Genomic DNA, 23,216 nt, shown 5'->3' on the forward strand with positions numbered 1-23,216 from the left:
CTCTTTCTCGTTGCCTCCAGAACACAGATGCCGCCCTGCTCCCCTGCATCAGTTATCCTGCATTTGCCCTGGATGATGAAGTTCTGTTTAGCCAGACACTTGATAAAGTGGTTAGAAAATTAAAAGGAAAATATGGATTTAAACGTTTCTTGAGAGATGGGTATAGAACATCACTGGAAGATCCCAACAGATGCTACTACAAGCCAGCTGAAATTAAGGTATTAAGAAATATTCCATGGTAATCGCATATCAGAGCAATCAAAAGCACAGATTCAGGAGATTGACCATTGGGTTTGAATTCTGGCTCTGCTGCTTACTAGCTATGTGGCCCTGGGCCAGTTAATTAACCTGTCTCTGTGTTTAATTTTTTTCATTGGGGTAAAATAATAATAGTACCTATATCGTGAGGTTCTTATGACGATTAAACAACTTACATAAAAGTGCTTAGAATAGTGCTTGGCACATGGTAAATGCTCAGTAAGTGCTAGCTCTTATTACCAGTGAGGTATTTACTGATAATGGGCCATGTTGATCTATTGGGTGAATAATTTTTCTATTGCGTTTTCAGTCCTCTGCTTGCCTGATCCATACTATTTGTCTTCTACAATATTAAATATCTGTTTGCAATATTCCTTTCAATCTTTTAAGCAAATTCTTTTATTAAAACTGATAGGCCATTCCATCTTCCTTTATCTGTTTCATTTAGACACTTTCTTTTAAAATATAGTCCTCTGAATATTTAGTTTTAAAATATTTTGTATTTCAAAACACACATACCACTATATCTAGTTTTATACTAGCTGCTTTTAAGCCATCTAGAAAATAGCACCCCAAAAAAGTAAGAAGTCATGCACATTGCTGAGGACTTTGCTTTAATGTAGTGTATTGAAAGGTATTTTGTATTTTTGTTTCTTTCCTTTTGAGATGGAGTCTTGCTCTGTTGCCCAGGCTGGAGAGCAGTGGCATGATCTCAGCTCACTGTAACCGCCACCTCCCGGGTTCAAGCAGTTCTCCTGCCTCAGCCTCCTGAGTAGCTGGGATTACAGGCACATGCCACAATGCCCAGCTAATTATTTTGTATTTTTCATAGAGATGGGGTTTCACCATGTTGGCCAGGCTGATCTTAAACTTCTGACCTAAAATGATCTGCCCTCCTCGGCCTCCCAAAGTGCTGGGATTACAGGCGTGAACCACTGTGCCCGGCTGAAAGATATTTTGTATGCATGGGCATAATTGGCTCACTCACTGAAGGTAGGTAAGGTCCCTAGGAATCTGTATATAGAAAATGTGTAGGCAACATTATACCTTTTAAGTTGTTTGGCAATTAACGTACTGTTTTAAAATTTGACATACACTTTTGCAGAAAAACTAGACAAGCTATTTATCATTTTATTTAACTTCTTCTTTTTTTTTTTTTTTTTTTCCTTAAATAGAGACCAGATCCCACTAGGTTGCCCAGGCTGTACTAGAACTCCAGGGCTCAAGTGATTTTCCTGCCTCAGCCTCCCAAGTAGCTGGGAGTACAGGCATACACCACCACACCCAGCTTTATTTTATTTAATTTCACAGTTGACTATCACTTGGAAACCATTTTATTGTGTGCACTTTTGAAATTTTCAGCAGTGTTGGCAGTGTTACAATCTGTTAGGTTAGACCAAAAGATCCATTTATCTCTTAAACATCTTCAAATGTTTCTTTCCTATTTAATACATTTTCTGTGCCAATATTTACAGCACTTACATTTGAATTGGACCACCTGCAACCAACTACCACCTTGCACACTTCCAACTTTGAATCTGTCCAGCAAGTTTTCTGCACCTTCTGCTGAGCACCACCAAGGAAAGCCACAGCACTGTGGGTAGGAGCTGCCCCACAGACAGGAGATCTGTCTTGGTTCACCCTCATCATTGCTGTCAGTTCTTGTCAGTCCTGCTATCTGACTCTGCCAGGAACTCCCCATGAAAGCTTTTCCAGCTTTTTCCTATTTGTACTCAAGTTTGCAGACTTTCCTTTTTGTTTTCTACTTGATAGCCTTTCATTTCTGCATGGCCTCCTCCACTGTGTCTTTCCTTCATCCATACTTCCTTCTGTCTCTCTTGCCTCACAGAAGGAGCTCTCTGTTCTTTCTAAGGCTAACCCGTCCTGTGTATACCCCATCCTATTCTCTTTTACTTTCTTGACACCCTCACTTGTTTTCTTCTGTGATAGAAGGATATCTATTTCTCTTTCTTTTTTCTCCTCATCTTCCCCATTTCTACCTTCTCTGTCTTGGTTCCCCAACTTAAATTAGCTTTTTTCCTCATTAAGCATATTGATGTTTATCATTAAGAAACCAAACAAAACCCTTCCTCAACCCTTTCCCTGTCCACCTCCATCCTCTTTCTCTTTGTGCCACACATCTGAAAAGCATGGCCTCTACTTGGTGTCTCCTTGTTTACATCCTGCTTACTCTTTCCCCCTACGAACTGGCTTACTTCCCAGCACTCCCCAGTAGCTGTGCTGGCTTCAATCCGCTTACATTACTGAGTCGGAGTGGATGCTTTTCTGATTTCATTTCACAGAACTTCTTGGCATTTGAGTGTCTTTGCTGAGTCTTCTTTGTTGGAATATTCTCTATTGGCTGTGACCCTATTCTTTATTCTCCACTTCTCTCACTTACTTCTTATTCTACTTTGTAGGTTCCTCTTCTTCTGCCCCCTCTTAAACATTGCACTTCTCCTAGGGTCCATGCACAGCCCTAGCCTCTCTTCATTCTGGCTGTGAACTCTCAGCTTCAGCTATAGCTGTTAACCACAGATCTCCATCCCTAACTCATACCTCTTCTCAAGTGCCCACCCTCTGTACGCAGCTGCCTGGTGGACGTCCTCGCTTGGGTGTCTTACAGTCTGCTTGTATTCAGCTTCCACTCCTGTGCCCAGGCCCTATACCTGAGAGTCATTCTAGGCACTTCCTTTAACCCATCTACCTTTGTCAATCACCAAGACTGGCAGATTTAGCCTCCTAAAAATCCTAAAATTCTGTTTCTTCCTCTCTATTACTCCCTGGTTTAGGCTAGTGGATATGGGGTGATTTTGCCCCCCAGGAGACTTTTGACAATGTCTGCAGACATTTTGGGTTGTCACAATATGGTAGGTACTACTGACATCTGGAAGGTAGATACTAGGGATGCTACTAAACATTCCTGCACCACACAGGGCAGCCCAACAACAAAGAATTATTTGGCCACAATGTCAGTAGTGCTGAAGTTAAGAAACCTCAGTTTAGGTTGTCATCTTTTCTCTTTGGATTTTGCTCCAGCAGAATTCCAGCTGGTCCTATTTCTTGCCCTACAACTCTCTTCAGTATTACCAGCTGCTCAGTCTAGCAAGTAAATATAATGAGTAAATCTGATCCTGCTGAGTATTCACCTGTGGTTCTCTTTTATTTCCAGACCGAAGTCTTAGCCACTTAGCATGACCTGCAAGGCCCTTCCTGATCTGGCTGGCCTGGCCCATCTGTTGGGTTTCAGTTTTCACTACTTCGTCCTTGCTTATTCCAGAAATACTGAATTGCTGGTAGATTCTTTAACATACTTTGTGCTTCTATGCATCTGTGGTTTGTAACTATTATTTCCTTTGCCTTGAGTTACTTTAGCTCATCTCGAAGTCCATCTAGCGTTAGCTGAAACATCTCCTTTCCTATAAACATTCCCTGACTCCAAGGCAGACTCAGGTGTTCCACTCCCTATGAGCCTGACATACTATGTGTAGATATTTCCTACTGCATAGTAGTTGTTTATTTACATGCTGGCCTCCCTATTAGACTGTGAGCCTCTGAGGGAAGTTCTCTGTCTTTTTGGTTCCAGGCATTAGTAAGTATTCAGTAAATATTTATTGAAGGACTGCAGTTTGATGAACTGAATGAGTGAGCTTTTGAATAATAAGACCTGAGGAAATTTTTTTTTAAAAAAAGAACAAGGAAACTGCTTAGAAAATCAGTTCAATTTTATTGCTATAAGCAAATCTTTGACATATCACCTAACTATAGTTCTTCTAATTTAATTGTTAGTGGCTGGGCACAGTAGCTCATGCCTGTAATGCCTGTAACCCCAGCACTTTCGGAGACCAAGGTAAGAGGATCTCTTGAGACCAGGAGTTTGACCAGCCTGGGCAACACAGGGAGGAGACCACATCTCTGAGAAAAAAGAAAGAGAGAGAGAGAGACAGAGAGAGATAGGCAGATACAGTGGTGTGTGTCTACAGTCCCAGCCACTTGGGAGGCTGAGGCAGGAAAAAGGATCCCTTGAGCCCAGTAGGACAAGGCTGCAGAGAGCCATGATTGTGCCACTGCACTCCAGCCTGGGCCACAGAGTGAGATCTTGTCTCAAAATAATAATAATAATTTAATTGTTAGTGAAAAATATAATGTTTTATTTTCTGTTTTAGCTATTTGATGGCATTGAATGTGAATTTCCCATATTTTTCCTTTATATGATGATTGATGGTAAGTAAGCTTTTTCCTGAAATTTAAGCTATAGGATTTAAGTGGTTTAAAGAAGAGCAGAAATGAAATATGACTCTTTTCAGCTAGAAAAATAGACTGCACTTCAGTGATGTTAATTGCCCAGCATTTGTATATGCGACTCTTTTGCTTTATGAGTGAATGCTAAATCATTTAAACAATTAAAAAAACTTGGAAGCATTTAAAAAATGATACCATATATATTATTCATATTTACATAGAAACATTTTTATTAGTAGAAATCATTAATACTGTAATCCTTGATAATGTGAGTGTATGTAACATTTATACTTAGGAATAGGGAAAATTCAATTAAAATTCAGTTTTCAATTCTAAATGCTAACGTGACTTTCTAAAACCAATTTCTTGGAAAAATATCACACAGATTTGCATTACTTTTTTTCAATTTTAATTTTACCATTTGCATAGAAAATTACCAAAATAATTGTAACTGGGCTAATATATTTTTTCTAAGGTAAAATTTTTGAGATCCTTATTAAGCTCAGCTGCTATTGGATTTTATATTTTATATTTTAGGAGTTTTTAGAGGCAATCCTAAGCAAGTACAGGAATATCAGGATCTTTTGACTCCAGTACTTCATCAGACCACAGAAGGTATAGTAGTCTTTTTAAGAAATTCTTCCTACCAACATTTCCTTAATGTTTATTTAAAATGTATAAATGAGTCCTTTGTAAAACACAATAATTTATATTAAATTGAAAAAATAAGTGATCCCTGAAATGAAATCAGAAAGAAGATTAAGCAAGACAAAGATGGAGATGAATCTAGGTGGGCATGGCTATAGTCATTCCAAAATAGTTTGTCAGGTGGACTGAGTTCCTCCATCTGTTATTTACTATGTAACTCCATTACTCTGTATAGTGTCACAATAATAGAAAGTGACTAGTTTTTATCCAGGTCACTAAAAATGCTATAGTCAAGTGAGTGCCCCCCCGTGGAGGGCTACCTAGAGAGGTTCTGCCCTTGTCTAAAGGCACTAGAATTGCTGAGAATATTCTGGCCTCTTCTTTAGAGTTTTTTCTAGGGTCCTTAGCATTGTATTTTGAACATCTGCTGTGGTGCTAAAACATCATCCTTTGAGGATGGATTTAATATTTTAGAAATGGTCAGAAGGCCCAGTCTTAGGAGTAAGGGTATATTGGTTTCAGTCAACCACCAGCAGGGACCCTCAAAAAACATAACTGAATTTTCTATATAACTGGAAAACCAATTTTCAAAGGAATTCCAAATGAGATGTTTTAGATGTCTTTGGGGCTTAAAAGTACTGACAATCATAGCACTGAGCCCCATTCCTATCTCACATGAAATTTGTGATATTCTTTGGGGTTTTCCAGAGATATCTCAGAGTAAATACTTCATATTATATGCTCACTAACATGCTTATAATGTTAAAAGTTGTGAAATGTGTATGGATAAACATTGATTTCAAAGTGAATATTAATTTTTAAAAGTTAATTTTGTCTTTATGCTACAAATAATCACTTGTCCAGTGTGAGAAATAATGCATTAAATTTTGTAATGCATGTAATATTTGAAATCCTTTGAAGCAGATCTTTTAATGTTTAGTGTTAGATCATTGATGCATTAAGGTGTAGCAGTTTAATGTACCTTGCTTCAGGTTTCATCGTGTTCAGAGAGTGATGTTCAAAGTATTATCTGTATATCATAGACCTTCTTACTGATTTTAGACACAAATATTGTTGATTGTCTGATACGTAAGGAAGCAAAATTTTAGGGAAATCTATGCAATTTCATTAGAAAAATTAAGTTTACTGTGGGCTAATATTGCAAAAAGTCTTCTGTAGCATCCTACATAGGTTGTTGATTATTTTCCCATTTTATCATCCACAAAGATTCTACTCTTAAATAATAATTTTAGTTCCTACCAATCCATTTTTAAATGGTCACAGAGGAGATGGCTTTTTCTCTTCAGTGATATTGAATGGTAGATAATGGGCTTAATGCTTAAATGGGGATTTCTTTGCTCTAGCATTGGCTCAGAGTTATAATTCTTCATTTAAGATTACACAGTATCTCATTTGTGAAGCTTCTGTAGACTAATCCTATTAAAAATAGCTTCCTCTATGGCTCTAAATATTTGCGTACTGTGTATTTGTTGATTCATTTAAAGGTATTAAAAGTAAATGTTGTTGAGGGAGATTATGTACTCATTGTTAGCCAAAGCATAACAATCTGCTGTTGAATTAGTGTTTTAAAGTCAATTTTTTTTCTCCATGATTTTCACTGGCAATATCTGAAAGGAACCAGAATATCCGGCTTTCTATAGCTTATCAAATCTGTTGCCTCCTGCACAACAAGTCTTCCTCCCTGCTTTCTAATCATTACAGTGTCTTGAAGGAAACTTTTGGGAAAGACACTAATTTTGATATGGTTTGGCTGTGTCCCCACCCAAAGCTCACCTTGAATTATAGTAATTCCCGTGTGTCAAGGGTGCGGCCAGGTGGAGATGATTGAATCATGGGGGCAGTTTCCCCCATACTGTTCTCATAGTAGTGAATAAGTCTCAGGAGATTTGATGGTTTTGTAAATGCATAAGCCCTCTTGCCTGCCACCGTGTAAAACATACCTTTGCTCGTCCTTCACCTTCCACCATGACTGTGAGGCCTCCCCAGCCATGTGGAACTCTGAGGCCATTAAAACTCTTTCCTTTATAAATTACCCAGTCTTGGATATATCTTTATTAGTAGCATCAGAGTGGACGAATACAGATTTGTTATATTTTAAATACTTATTTTTAAACTCCATAGGATATCCTGTTGTACCAAAGTACTATTATGTGCCAGCTGACTTTGTAGAATATGAAAAAAATAACCCCGGTAGTCAAAAACGATTTCCTAGCAACTGTGGCCGTGATGGAAAACTGTTTCTTTGGGGACAAGCACTTTATATCATCGCAAAACTCCTGGGTAAGTGGAGAAGATTGGGAATGGTATTTTTTTCCTTGGTATTAAACTATTAGAAATAAATATGCCTTTGCTGATGTTTATGTTGGATTTGGGTGGTGTTTCATGCTCTTAGGAGGTCTTTGGGGAGTTTCTTAGTATCTAGTGGTATATTAATATATCTATTTCACTGAATGATGATGGACAGTTTCTGGGAAGAAAGCGCAATAGGTATGGGTACCATTTGTGATCATTTAGGGGGCTGCATTTGGCTTACTATATAGGTTTCCTGCAGATTATAGAAACTTTGAGTTACTTTTATATATTAAAAATTCTGACTTAACAGTAACAGTCATGCTTGGTCATACCTTTAGTAAACCACTTGCCAAAAGGTATTGGTCATCTCAAAGTTCTCTTCTTTCCAATAAATACATATTGGCAATTTTAGTTGGAGGCTTAATAGGGCCATTATTCATTATTCTTTGAAGAATTATTTTTCATCTTCTACAACTTGAGCTGAATCATAGCACTCTTGGACGCTTTGAAATGAAGACAAATTTGATAAACACAGGGAAAGCATTATGCATCTTCCTGCAACATTCCTTGTTCAAATTTTAAATGTTATTAGCATTTACATCAAAAAGGCTATCACTTTAGAGTCAGAATTCCTTTATGGCAAAAAGATGATGAAATACTGTACCTGCACTAAAAGAACTGCCTACTGTATAAAATACTGTTATGATTTTTGTTGTTTCTAGCATTACTGCATAAGTTCTAATAAATTTGTACCATAAGAGTAATCATCTTCAGTTTTTAAAAAATATTCCATTAGGGAAGAATATTTCACAGGACAGATTTCCAATTTGAGCTTTACGTAAATGATATGTAAGAGCAGGCAGAAGCTAACCAAATAAGTGAAAACTAAGTTAATGCTGTTTTCAGTTTGCTCCTTTCCTAACTCTATTTTCTGGGTCTCTATATATACCTAATGCTAATTTTAAAACATGAAGAAACATTTTCTTCCTCCTTTAAAGGGACAGCTTTTTGACAAGGTGTTGATATTATTTATATAGGCTTTGCTTTTAGAATTTCCAAAGTGGGGGGAAAGACACATGAAATAGTTTTCTTATAATCAACCCAAGTTGGGAAAGTTATCTCTGGTTAGATTGTTATTTCCATCTCACTAGCATAATTACAAAGAAGCTTTGTTGATACAGTTAAGTAAAATGTGTTTTAGTAGAGGACTAGTTAACTTTATGTAAGGATAAGAATTTTAACATTAGAATTTTTTAAAAGTTTTTAAAAATTTTAAGTGTTTTTATGTACTACGTTTGGAAATTACAAATGAGCATGAGGAATTTTTTCTGTGATTCTGAGGCTGAAAACTGGAACCTGGGATCTGGGATATGAAATTAAAACCTTCTTCATCCTGCTTTTTGCCGTATATCCAGCCTGGGTTTAGTGCAACTAGAAAGAATGTTGTTTGAGCAAAGCCTCTAGATAAAATTGACAAGGCTAGTGAATTGAGAAGGTGGAATTGACCACACCCTACATAAGCAAATTGAGCTTTAAAAAAAGAAAAAGATTGACAATAGTATCAGTAAAAAAGCATCGAACTTTCCAAAATAAATGTGTTGAATGTAGACAGGTCTTGAGTGAAGATAGTATTTTCTCATATTAAGACCAGAGTGAACAGAAATAGCACAGGTCATGCCTCCATTTCTGTTTCTTGACCAAAAAGAATAAGAAATACTGCAGGGCTACTGTTAAAGAAAGTCAGTTTCTCTTTTCCCTGCTGATCTTCTGAAAAGGCAGCAAGAACAGGCAGAAGGTATGTTGCATACTATGAAACCACATACTTATCTCCAGCTGAAAAAAAGAAATATTGCATATTCATTAGTAGTCTAGCCTAGCTTTGTGTCACCTGGTTAACAGCTCACTGGTTAAGACAAATAACATCTCAGAAGACTGAATCATTTAGTTGCTCTTAACTATTGTATACTACCCCTAAGAACCATCACTTCTATGGATTTTCGTTAAGATTCCAGATACAACATTTACTTAAATTGTCTTTATTCATTAAAGGAGCCTCAGTTGGATATCTGCTTGACAACATTTTGTGGGCAGCTAATTGTGGTTACTGTTTTTACATGAAAATAATATAATAGTGAATCTTTAAAAATACTCTATAGTATGTGACTTTCACTAATTCAGGCCAGTTTGTATCTCAATGAAGTCTAATAATATTTTGCTTTATGTGTGCCTAACTAAATAATTATATAACAAAACTGTGACTTCTATTCAATTGTTAAAGAAGAGACACAGTATGCTATATCCTGAACCAAGGCCTGAACTCCCCACTGTGCTCTTAAAAAATAAGTTCATTATTCACAGTATTTCCTTTTCTCTTACGAAATTTATACTTTTAGAAAATCAATATTTTCTATATAACTGGTAAAAATATTATAAACATATATACTTTAAACCCCCTAAGACATATCTTAAGATACATTGACATGTCTTAGAATAAAATGATCATTAGTTATACCTTCAACTGTTACTCAAATTTGAAAGTTTAGAAACCATTCATGTAAGACCAGTCTAAAGAAATCAGAGTACCTTTCTGAGCCCTTTGCAAAAATAAATAACCTTAAAAGTACAGCCATTGATTGCTTAATGGTAGGGCTATATTCTGAGAATTGTGTCATTAGGTGATTTTTAGCCTACAACATACCTAGCCTATAGCCAATTGCTCCTAGACTACAAACTTGTAGAACATGTTACTGTACTGAGTACTGTGGACAATTGTAACACAATGGTAAGTATCTGTGTACCTAACATATTTAAACATAGAAAAGGTATAGTGAAGATACAGTATTGTAATCTCATGAGACATCTTTATGCATCATCACATGACTGATTTATTGCATTAAAAATCACTTGAGGCTGGGTGCAGTGGCTCATGCCTGTGTCCCAGCATTTGGGGAGGCTGAGGCAGGCAGATTGCTTGAGCCCAGGAGTTCCCAACTAGCCTCCCTAGAAGCTGGGACTACAGGTGCACGCCACCACACCTGGCTAATTTTTTGTATTTTTAGTAGATATGGGGTTTCACCATGTTGCCCAGCCTGGTCTCGAACTCCTGAGCTCAGGCAATCGGCCAACCAGGCATGGTGGTGCATGGCTGTAGTCCCAGCTACTCAGGAGGCTGAGGCCAGAGGATCAACTGAGCCCTGGAGGTTAAGGTTGTGGTGAGCCGTGATTGCACCACTGCACTCTAGCCTGGGTGATGGAGTGAGACCCTGTCTCAAAAAAAGGATTAAAAAATTGCTTGAAAATCTTGATGTTTGGATTGAAATTTTTTTTTTTGAGATTCAGAAAACTAAAGAAATATAAAGTTAATGATAACATTACTCTAAAACCATTAGAAAACCATTATAAAGGCCATTATATAACTTTAATATATGTTCTTATTCAGTATGTCCTAAAAAGAGATACTAACATATCAGCTTTTAAAAATCTGACTTCTAGGGCCAGGTGTGGTGGCTCACGCCTGTAATCCCAGCGCTTTGGGAGGCCGAGGCAGGAGGATCATGAGGTCAGGAGATGAAGACCATCCTGGCTAACACAGTGAAACCTCATCTCTACTAAAACTACAAAAAATTAGCCAGGCGTGATGGCATGCACCTGTAGTCCAGGAGAATCGCTTGAACCTGGGAGGCGGAGGTTGCAGTGAACCAAGATTGCGCCACTGCACTCCAGCCTGGGTGACAGAGCAAGACTCCATCTCAAAATTTAAAAAAAAAAAAAATCTGACTTCTAGACTTCAGCTTGTCTATCCCATATGTGCGACTAAGTTTTCTTATCCTGTACATCAGACATTCATAGTGATGATCTTCATTCAGGTACTACTACATGATCCTGGCTCATTAAAGACTTTACATACTGTATAATTTAAGGCAGGTGAATACAATAATTTTTAGGGTGGATATTTTGAAAACATTAATAAACATTAATGGTTAAAACAAGATATATTCTCTTGGTAAACTTGAATATTAAGCAATTTTAGTTAACTACAACTTTCTCTCCAATATACACAAATGCCCAGAATACTCAAGTTAATGAAAATTTGCTTGAATCTCACAACAGAATTTTTTTTTTTTTTTTTGGGACGGAGTCTCGCTCTGTCGCCCAGGCTGGAGTGCAGTGGCGCGATCTCAGCTCACTGCAAGCTCCGCCTCCCGGGTTTACGCCATTCTCCTGCCTCAGCCTCCTGAGTAGCTGGGACTACAGGCGCCCGCCACCTCGCCCGGCTAGTTTTTTTGTATTTTTTAGTAGAGACAGGGTTTCACCGTGTTAGCCAGGATGGTCTTGAACTCCTGACCTCGTGATCCGCCCGTCTAGGCCTCCCAAAGTGCTGGGATTACAGGCTTGAACCACCACGCCCGGCCAGAATTTTTTTTAAGAGACAAGAGGGTTTCACTGTGTCACCTAGGCTGGAGTGCAGTGGTACGATCATAGCTCAATGGAGCCCCAAACTCCTGGGCTCAAGTGATCCTCCTACCTCAGCCTCCTGAGTAGTTGGGACTACAGGCACAGATCACGACACGTGGCAGGATCTTTTTCTTTTGTGGATGGGTATTATTTAATTTCTTTGGAACACTAACAAGCTACTTTTAAAGTGATAAAATAGATATAGAAGTACTTTAAAATTTCCAAAGTGTTATGTATATACGAAGTTCCCAACTTAATTTCTTGGGTTCCCAAAGTTCTTTGGTAAGTCATTGTTTGGAAGCCAATTTATTTTCCTGTAGAAATTATATTTTAAATGTTTATTAACACCCAGCAAACTTGTGGGGTTATGAATTATTTCTCTGACATTATCATCTTTTTCTTCTTTCTCCCTCTCTAGCTTCTCTTCCCTTTTTTTTTCTTTCTTTTCTTTTTTTTTCTGGGGGGGGCGGTTTGAATGTAAGATCTGCCACTTACTACCTGTGTGATTCGAGTTTTCTTAACTTCCCTGAACATTAATTTCTTTATTTTTGTGTTATAAGGATTAGCTGGTAAGGAAATACACATAAAGCATTTACTATGGGACAAATACATGTTTAAATGGTTCTTCCCCTTTCTGTTCCTGCTTCACTATTCATCTCCCTGTTGATCTCTGCTTCTATTTATAGAGACCTACTCTTTGATAGTGACTATGGATATCCAGTAGCTCACTAACAAGAGTTATAGGAAATACTTCTCTCTGTCTATCTCTCTCTAAGGGCAACCTAATTATTCTGACATACTACTTCCTAATTCCAGTGTTTGTCACAAAAATAAGCCCTTTTGCATTTGATTTTATTCATGACATTTCTTGCCTAATTGATCTCAAATATAAAAGCTACAGATTAAACCTGGAAATCTAATGCTTTTTAAACTTAAAATCATTGATCAAGTGTCCCCTAGTGTATATAAGGACATAAGAAACTGAGGTCTTGATTTTCTTTGGTCTGTTGTCTTCAAATACAGTTGACTCTTCAGGATAGCACGTGGTTTTGTTACTGCTCAGTTCAAGATAAAATGAATAGATAAGAATGTACAGGTATATTTTTACATGTTGGTTGCTAAGAGATTTCCCAGTTGTTGCACTTCAGGAAACTTCAAGAATATTTTCATTATCTTTCTCATGTTACCCATGTGATGGCTACTGACCTAAAGTGGGATTTCTGTGCAGCAGGCATTATAAACATCTTGAAGCACATGTAGTATTACTTTAAAGGCTTCACCTGGGAAGACTTTCTTTCTTTAGCTTCATGTATAAATAACTGATTTTCTTTTTTTTTTTTTGGAGATGGAGTCTCGCTGTGTCACCCAGGCTGGAGTGCAGTGGCAATGTCTCAGCTCACTGCAGTCTCTGCCTCCAGGGTTCAAGCATTGCTTCTGCCTCAGCCTCCTGAGCAGCTGGGACTACAGGTGCATGCCACCACGCCTGGCTAATTTTTTGTATTTTTAGTAGAGACGGGGTTTCACCATGTTGCCCAGGCGGGTCTCAAACTCCTGAGCTCAGGCAGTCTGCCCACCTTGGCCTCCCAAAGTGCTGGGATTACAGATGTGAGCCACTGCGCCCAGCTGATAACTGACTTTCTTAAAGCTAAAATGTTTTTATTGAATTAGTACAAGTGCTAGAATATTTTCATAGACATTATTCTCATCCTTACATATATTAGTAAAGTTGAATATGAGAGTAGTAATAGACTCTGAGAGGGCTTTTCATACATGTTGTCACACTGATTTTCAGAAACACTAATAAAATATGTCACATTCTGCGCTCTGCCTTTTACAAACATCATCCTAAGTAATCCTAACATCTCTTTGAGATGGGTACTACGTGGCGTAGGTGAGGAAACTTAGGCCCACAAGAGTTTAACAACTCACCCAAGGTTACAGAGCTCATGAGTAACAGAGTTTATTGATTTATTCAGGAGTCTACAGGGTGCTTGTGTCACCTGTAACCTCTGTGGCATTAAATATTCCTATTAAAAACAAAAACATTGCTAACCTAATAAGATAATAAATCGAGTCTTGTTTTCATTTACATTCTGACTATTAGAAACATATTTCTTAGTCACTCTTCTGTGAATTGTCTAGTAATTTTTTTTGCCCATTTAATCTTGGTTTTATGGTTTTTCTTATCAGTCTACATGAATGTTTTATATATTAAGTGTATAAAACCTCTCTGATCTTTTCCTAGTTTGTTTGTCTTTAAATTTTGCTTTTGCTATATTTTCATGAGCAGAACTTAAAATCTTTACACACTCAGATCTACCAGTGTTTTCCTATTTAATTTTTGCTGTGGAATTTACCATTGAATTTTAGAAAGTCCATCGTTGTTAATCAGTTGAGTAAAATTCATACACACACACACACACACACACAGAAACACACACACACAGACACACACACACACATACATATTTGGAATTTTTTGCTATAATATGAGGTTAAGGATCTGCATTTTCTCTTTCTCCAAATAGCTCATTTCATAATTCATGTGTTACTAATATGTGTCACCATAGCTGAGAATCAGCTAGGCTTTAAAGTACATAATTTTACCCTATAAATATCTGCTGAGCCTATTTTAGTATGTCCTATGTAATTTTTGTGTCATGATAAAAAATATTTGCTCTGTTAAATTTTCTTTAAATTATTATTTCATTAAAGAAACAGATTTTTCTTAATATTTTCTTTTTATGCTGGACAATTTTTGCTTGAGGTAAGCCCAGGGTATATTTTATAAACCTTCTGTGAAAAAAAAATTAATTAACTTAATTCCTATCTTCTAAGGAGTTAAAGACAGATATCTCTATTTTATAGAAATTCTTGATTATCTTGGAGGTGTGGTGCTATACTGTAAATGTAGAAAGCCATTGATCTCTTACCCTCGCTCTTTTATTTTCATTTTGAATATTCTGTAGTTTGTTGGATATAAGTTCTTTCAGGATTGTCACTCTTCACCAGAAAACCAGTTTCATTAAATTGGAACAACAAAGACCTCTATTTTTGCCTCCTGAATAATAAAAATCAATGCAGTGGGGAAAAAATATGCCCATAAACTTGACCTTTTAATGATATTTGTCACTTTTATACCATTATGGAAATTAAAGTAATGATTATGGCAATTAGCGTTTCTGTATTTGCTAACCCACTAATTTATTATTCTGCTTTGTAAGTGTATTGAGAGCCTACTAGGTGCTGGCGGCTGTGCTAGGTACTGGGCGTCATGTATAAGAAGCATACAGTCTATAAGGTTATAGATGAGCACGTGGTGTAAGTGGGAACATCAATCTAGGTATAGAAGTGTGGCACAAAGAGAGAAATATGAAGGAAATGCAAAGAAATAAGCTTTCGAAAGACTTGGTTAACCATTTGATTCTTACCAATTTTAATAGATTAGCATTTATGCTTTACAATGATATAAGGTTTCTTAATTTATCTGTCACTATTTATAAATAACAAAATACTGTAATAAAGATAGAATTTAATTTCTATAGCATGACAGTGAAAACTTGTTGGTTTTAGATATTTTTTCACATCTTGGTGATCATATAATTGAGATAGGGAAATAATTTACTGCCTGTTTAGAATATCAGTGTGTTAATCAACCCTGTATCATGAGCTAAACTGAAATTAATACATTAAAATTATATGTTGATATCTGCTTCTTTTATTGATTTGGTTTAAATTTTTAAAAAGTATATTTTTTTCAGAGAGAAAGGAGAACATTGGTATTATGCAACTTGATTTAGATAGGAAAAATGCAACATGTCTGAATAGTTTTTTTTATTTCATCCTCCTTCTGGTATTATTTTCACCTATGTAGTGTAGAATGTCAGTGTTCTTAAAGGGCAGGATTACTATGTGATTAAGAGCCCAGACTCTGGAAGCCAACTGACTGTGTCTCAGCTTTGCTGTATACCAACCACAAGAAAGTTGCCTAAACACTCAGGTGCCTCTGGTTCATCATCTGTAAAATGATAAGGTTGTTGTGAGAATTAATGAATGAATATATGTGAAATACTTAAAACAATGCCTGGAGCTTAATAACTGTGTAGGTATTGCTGCTGCTGCAGAGGCCGCGGTGGCTCTGGCAGACTCTGCTGCTGCTCTTCCTCCTCCTCCTTGTTATTCTACTATTAATACTACTTTAATTATTATTGAAAAGATCTTCCAAGAGTCACTAAAATCCTTTGGTGATTTTGTCTCAAATAACAATGCAGATGTGCCTGGAAGGTACCCCAGGATAGAAATCTAATGTAGAAATATTCCTAAAGCTGCAAAGAAATTTATAACCATTGATTCCCTGCTCTGTCATATTCACTACCTAAAAGCAATATATAAAAAGCTATGGAAAATGAACTGTTATCTTTTTAGTAAGTATTATACACAGGTACATTTATACAAAACTCAGCATAGTATTGTTTTTAAGTGATCAGCGTAGAGCCAAAGATCAAGAATGAAATGAACATATTTTATAGCTTACATGCAGTAAAAATGAAGAAGTGAGCTGACTCACTTTAGAAGTTGGATTTTTTTGTTGTTTTTTATCAGTTAATTTGCACATGTGTGAGCATAACTAAGATAACTTTATAGATGCAGACTTGCTGGGTTGGAAAATATGCTCACTGTAAATTTGTGTAGATAACTGACAACTTGCACTCCAAGGAGGTTTTGCAGAATTGCATTTCAGGGGCTTTTCCTACCACCACCACCTCTCCCCCGTATATTCTCTTCCAGGCCCATGGAGAAATCCTGCTGTAGTGAGTGAGTCTCTGGTGCTGATGGGTATCCTTCAAGTGTGTTACAACAGAAGGCAGCAGAGAACCACAGACTTAGTGCCTTCCTCCCCACTGCTTTTCACTCTAAATTTCTGTCCATGTTATATCCTTGGATTTTATCAAAAGTTGCCATAAGGAACTACCATGTTAAAAGGGCTTCCGTTTTTACAGTGCAACAGCAATTGAGAACGTTGCCTTCATGTTGGTCATTGCCCCATAAAAAAAGAACGCCCCTTCTCAGAAATCTCTTTTAGAATTTTGTATCAGGAAACACTGCTTCTTAACAAACTGATTTCTTTCCTTTATTTTTCTGAAAGAAATCTAACTGACTTCTTTCCTATTATTTTTAAAATAGCTTTATTGAGATATGATTTACATACCATATATTTTACCTATTTAAAGTTTACAATTCAGTGATTTTTGATATGTTTATAGAGTTGTGCAACCATCACTGCAATCAGTTTTACAATGTTTTCATCATCTTCCTGCCAAAAAAAACCTCATGCCCAGTAGCAGTCACTCCTCATTTCCCTCTCATCACTTCACCCTTTCACCCAGCACTAGGCAATGGCTAGCCTACTGTCTAATTCTATAGATTTGCCTATTTGGGACATTTCATATAACTCAAAACTGATAATGTGGACTTTTGAGTCTGGCTTCTTTCACTTAACGTGGTATTTTCAAGGTTTATCCATGTTGTAGCATGTTTCAGCAATTCATTCTTTTTATGGCGGAACAATATTCCATTGTATGTATACATTACATTTTATTTACCCATATCATCAGCAAATGAACATTTGGGTTGTTTCCACTTCTCAGCTGTTATGAATAATGCTGCTATAGACTTTATATAAAATTATTGTTTGACATATTTTTCATTTCTCTTGGGTGTATACCTAGGCATGTAATTACTGGGTCTATGCTAACTCTTACATTTAACATTTTGAGCAACTTCCAGACTGTTTTCCAAAGCTGCTGTATCATTTTGCTTTCCCATCAACACTATGTGAGGGTTTCTATTTCTCTACATCTTTGCCAACACTTGTTCTTACCTATTTTCCTTTTTCAATTGTAGCCTTCCTAATAGATATAAAGTGATACAAAGTGATACCTCATTGTGGTTTTGGTTAGCATTTCCCAAATGACTAATGTTGAGCATTTTTTCATGTGCTTATTGGTAATTTGTATATCTTCTTTGGAGAAATGCCTATGTAGACACTGTGGCTATTTTTTAATTGGGTTTTTAATTTTTTATTATTGTGTTGTTATGAGTTTTTTATATCTTCTAGGTTTAAATCCCTTACAAGATACCTGATTTGTGAATGTTTTCTCACCGTTCTTCGGGCTGTTATTTCACTTTCTTGATGGATCTTTTGTGGCACATAAAAGTTATAATTTTGATGAACTCCAGTTTATCTCTTCTTTTATCACTTTTGTTGTGATGTCATAGTTTTGTCTAAATCAGTCACAAAGACTTACTCCTATAATTTCTTCTAACAGTTTTATTGTTTTAACTCTTACATTTAACTCTTGGATCTATTTTGAGTTGATATTTATATATGGTGTGAGGAAAAGGTCCAGCTTCATTCTTTTGCATTTGAATATCCAATTGTCTCTGCACTATTTGTCAATTAAAAAAAACATTTTTTGGCTGGGCATAGTGACTCACGCATGTAATCCCAAGACTTTGGGAGGCTGAGGCTTGAGGCCAAGAGTTAAGACCAGCCTGGCCAACATGGCAAAACCCTGTCTCTACAAAAAACACAAAAATTAGCCAGGCATAATGGTAAATGCCTGTAATCCCAGCTACTCAGGAAACTGAGGCACCAGAAGAACCTGGGAGGCGAAAGTTGCAGTAAGTTGAGATTGTGCCACTGCACTCCACCTGGATAGCAGAGCAAGACTCTGTCTCAAAACAAAACAAAGAAAAATCCTTTCTCTCCCTACTGAATTATTTTGACACCCTTGTCAAAAATCAGTTGACTATATATGCAAGGGTTTATTTTTGGACTCTGTATTCTATTTCTGTGTCTATTCTTATGCTAATACCACACTATTAACTACCATAGCTTTTTTCCTTTCCAATCTGATACTTTTTATTACTTTTTCTTTCCCAATTTCCCTGGCTGGAACCTCCAGTTCAATGTTGAATAGAAGTGGTGAGAGTGAACATCCTTGTCTTATTCCTGAACTTTGGGGGAAAAGCATTTAGTCTTTTACCATTGAGTGTGATATTAGCTGTAGCTTTTTCATAGATGCCCTTTATTTGGTTGAATACATTTTATTCTGTTCCTACTTTGTTGAATGTTTTTATTCAAGGATGTTGAATTTTGTCAAATGCATTTTCTCAGTCTGTGGAAATGATCATATAGTGTTTTCTTCTTTATTTTGTTGGTAAGGTCTATTAGTAATTGACTTTGTGTTGTTAAGCCATCCTTGCATTTGTGGGATAGATTCTACTTGGTTATGATGTGTCATCCCTTCTTTATGTTACTGGATTTGGTTTGCTAGTATTTTGCTGAGGATTTTTGTGTCTGTAAAACAGATTTTGCTTTGTAATTTTCTTGTGATACTTTGATTTTGGTATTAGAATAATATTGACCTCTTAGAATGAGTTGGGAGGTGTTCCCTCCCAACTCATTTTTGGGAGGGGGAGCACAGTTTGTGAAAGGTTGGTTTTAATTTTTCTTTAACTGCTTGGTAGAATGCACCAGTGATGACATCTAGTCTTGAGCTGTGTTTGTGTGTGTGTGTGTGTGTGTGTGTGTGAAGTTTCAATCACTTTATGTACTTTTTACAAATCTGTTTAGATTTTCTATTCCTTCTTGGGTCAGTTTTGGTAGTTTGTGTCTTTCTGGGAATAATTCATCCATTTCATCTAGGTTATCTAATTTGATGACATATATTTGATATGATATTATTCTCTTATAATCCTTTAGTTCTCTAGTAATGTTTCTTTCTTGCATTCTTTTTTCTTTCTTTTTTTTTTTATTATACTTTAAGTTCTAGGGTACATGTGCACAATGTGCAGGTTTGTTACATATATATACCTGTGCCATGTTGGTGTGCTGCACCCATTAACTCATCATTTACATCAGGTATAACTCCCAATGCCATCCCTCCCCCTACCCCCTCCCCACAATAGGACCCGGTGTGTGATACTCCCCTTCCTGTATCCAAGTGATCTCATTGTTCAGTTCCCACCTATGAGTGAGAACATGTGGTATTTGGTTTTCTGTTCTTGCGATATTTGCTGAGAATGATGGTTACCAGCTGCATCCATGTCCCTACAAAGGACACAAACTCATCCTTTTTTATGGCTGCATAGTATTCCATGGTGTATATGTGCCACATTTTCTTAATCCAATCTGTCACTGATGGACATTTGGGTTGATTCCAAGTCTTTGTTATTGTGAATAGTGCCGCAGTAAACATACGTGTGCATGTGTCTTTATAGCAGCATGACCTATAATCCTTTGGGTATATCCCCAGTAATGGGATGGCTGGGTCAAATGGTATTTCTAGTTCTAGATCCTTGAGGAATCACCACACTGTCTTCCACAATGGTTGAACTAGTTTAGAGTCCCACCAACAGTGTAAAAGTATTCCTATTTCTCCACATCCTCTCCAGCACCTGTTGTTTCCTGATTTTTTTAATGATTGCCATTCTAACTGGTGTGAGATGGTATCTCATTGTGGTTTTGATTTGCATTTCTCTGATGGCCAGTGATGATGAGCATTTTTTCATCTGTCTGTTGGCTGTATGAATGTCTTCTTTTGAGAAGTGTCTATTCATATCCTTTGCCCACTTTTTGATGGGTTGTTTTTTTCTTGTAAATTTGTTTGAGTTCTTTATAGGTTCTGGATATTAGCCCTTTGTCAGATGAGTAGATTGCAAACATTTTCTCCCATTCTGTAGGTTGCCTGTTCACTCTGATGGTAGTTTCTTTTGCTGTGTAGAAGCTCTTTAGTTGAATTAGATCCCATTTGTCAATTTTGGCTTTTGTTGCCGTTGCTTTTGGTGTTTTAGACATGAAGTCCTAGCCCATGCCTATGTCCTGAATGGTATTCCCTAGGTTTTCTTCTAGGGTTTTTATGGTTTTAGGTGTAATATTTAAGTCTCTAATCCATCTTGAATTAATTTTCGTATAAGGAGTAAGGAAAGGGTCCAGTTTCAGCTTTCTACTTATGGCTAGCCAATTTTCCTAGCACCATTTATTAAATAGGGAATCCTTTCCCCATTTCTCGTTTTTGTCAGGTTTGTCAAAGATCAGATGGCTGTAGATGTGTGGTATTATTTCTGAGGACTCTGTTCTGTTCCATTGATCTATATCTCTGTTCTTTCTTGCATTCTTGATTTAGTAATTTGAGTCTTCTCTCTTCTTGGTCAATCTAGCTAAAGGTTTGCAAGTTTTATTGAGCTTTTGATTTCCTTGATTCTGTATTGTTTTTCTCTACTTTGTTTCATTAATTTCCACTCTAATCTTTATTATTTCCTTCCTTCTGTTGCTTTTGATTTAGTTTGCTCTTTTTCATCCACTGTCTTTTTTTTTTTGAGACAGAGTCTCTCTCTATTGCCCAGGCTGTAGTACAGTGACACAATCTTGGCTCACTGCAACTTCCGCCTCCTGGATTCAAGTGATTCTCCTGCCTCAGCCTCCTGAGTAGCTGGGATTACAGGTGCACACCACCACGCCCAGCTAATTTTTTTTTTTTTTTTTTGTATTTTTAGTAGAGATGGGGTTTCACCACGTTGGCCAGGCTGGTCTGGAACTCCTGACCTTGTGATCTGCCCACCTCGGCCTCCCAAAGTGCTGGGATTACAGGCATGAGCCACCGCGCCCAGCCGTCTCATCCACTGTCTTAAGGTGGAAAAATAGGTTGTTGATTTGAGATTTTTCTTCTGTTTAATATAGGACTTTATAGCTATAATTTTTTCTCTGAGCATTGTTTTACCCACATCCCATTGATTTTGGTGTTTGTCTTTATTTTCATTAATCTCCTCAGAAAGTATATTAGAATATATTTTCTCATTTCCCTTTTGATTTATTATTTGACCCATTAGTTATTTAGTAGTATGTTTTCATTTCCACGTATGTGTGAATTTATAAGATTTCTTTCTGTTATTGATTCCTGATTTCATTCCCTTGTGGTCAGACAATATACTTTTTATGATTTCATTCCTTTTCTATATATTGAGGCTTATTTTATGGCCTAGTATGTGGTATATCCTGGTGGAGGATGTTTCATGTACACTGAGAAAAATGTATATTCTGCTCTTGTTGGAGTGTTTTCTAAAAGTCTAGTTGGTTTATAGTGTTATGCAAATGCATTTTCAGTAATGTCATTCCCCTTCTTTTTTTCAGCTGATGAACTAATCAGTCCTAAAGACATTGATCCTGTGCAGCGCTATGTCCCACTAAAAGATCAACGTAATGTGAGCATGAGGTTTTCCAATCAGGTAAAGAGATATTGTATTTCTTAATTTAGACTCGCCCAGAGACATGTAAGCTTAATTGAAGAGTATATTTTTGTTCTGAATAGGTTTTTGTTGTTCCTTCTGAAGGAAAGGTTTCTCCCTTTTCTAGTTAGTTAAGATTTTCTTGTGGTAAAGGGCTATTTGTTAATGAGGAAGTGTGTTTCAGATGGGTCCGACGAAGTGCCTTCCAGGTAAACATTTCCATCTTCAGAATATTGAGTTTAAGGTGTCAAGTGTCTTTGAGAAGAAGCAGTACATCTGGGTGGCAGGAGGACCAGTGATCGAAGGGAGTGGGATCCCCCGAAAGTCCTGTGCTTGATGTCTCCCCTGCACTGTGGCTCCATGACAAGGCTGAGTGACTGACAGAGTTGTTACAGCAACAGCGACTTGGTGACGTGTTGGGGAAGGAATACTTTTACAATTTTTGGCCGGGTGCGTTGGCTGAAGCCTGTAATCCCAGCACTTTGGGAGGCCGAGGCAGGCGGATCACAAGGTCAGGAGATCGAGACCATCCTGGCGAACACAGTGAAACCCTGTCTCTACTAAAAAAATACAAAAAACTAGCCGGGCGAGGTGGCAGGCGCCTGTAGTCCCAGCTACTTGGGAGGCTGAGGCAGGAGAATGGCGTAAACCCGGGAGGCGGAGCTTGCAGTGAGCTGAGATCCAGCCACAGCACTCCAGCCTGGGCGACAGAGCAAGACTCCATCTCAACAACAACAAAAAATAAATAAATAAATAAATAAAATACAATTTTTACATTTAGTAGCTATGGATTCAGACTGTGTTGTGTCAACAAAATAAGTGTTTGTAGGATCAGCAAGATTGATAGTGACTTGAGCAAACCCTCAAGTATTAAATGATACCAGTAATGAGGACTGTTAAAATGAGAATGTTGTGGATTGCGGAAACTGCCTGAGGAGAAAGGGAATGAACCTGCATGTGTGCCTTGGATTCTAAGCAGTGAACATGCATTTAATAAGATTGGTATCAAC

General features: G+C 37.1%; 1 protein-coding gene across 11 annotated transcripts in view; it reads left to right on the forward strand.

Moving 5' to 3' along the window:
* Nucleotides 1–23,216, forward strand: part of PHKB (phosphorylase kinase regulatory subunit beta) — a 225,514-nt gene that overhangs the window by 123,472 nt on the left and 78,826 nt on the right. For all 11 annotated transcript variants that reach the window (XM_077984034.1, XM_077984031.1, XM_077984029.1 and 8 more), the window contains 5 exon segments: nucleotides 21–218; nucleotides 4,425–4,482; nucleotides 5,038–5,115; nucleotides 7,291–7,449; nucleotides 22,112–22,206. In XM_077984034.1, coding sequence (XP_077840160.1) covers nucleotides 21–218; nucleotides 4,425–4,482; nucleotides 5,038–5,115; nucleotides 7,291–7,449; nucleotides 22,112–22,206 — 588 coding nt within the window.

Source organism: Macaca mulatta, chromosome 20 (genome assembly GCF_049350105.2).
Source record: "Macaca mulatta isolate MMU2019108-1 chromosome 20, T2T-MMU8v2.0, whole genome shotgun sequence".
In the NCBI taxonomy this organism is placed as follows: Eukaryota; Metazoa; Chordata; class Mammalia; order Primates; family Cercopithecidae; genus Macaca; species Macaca mulatta.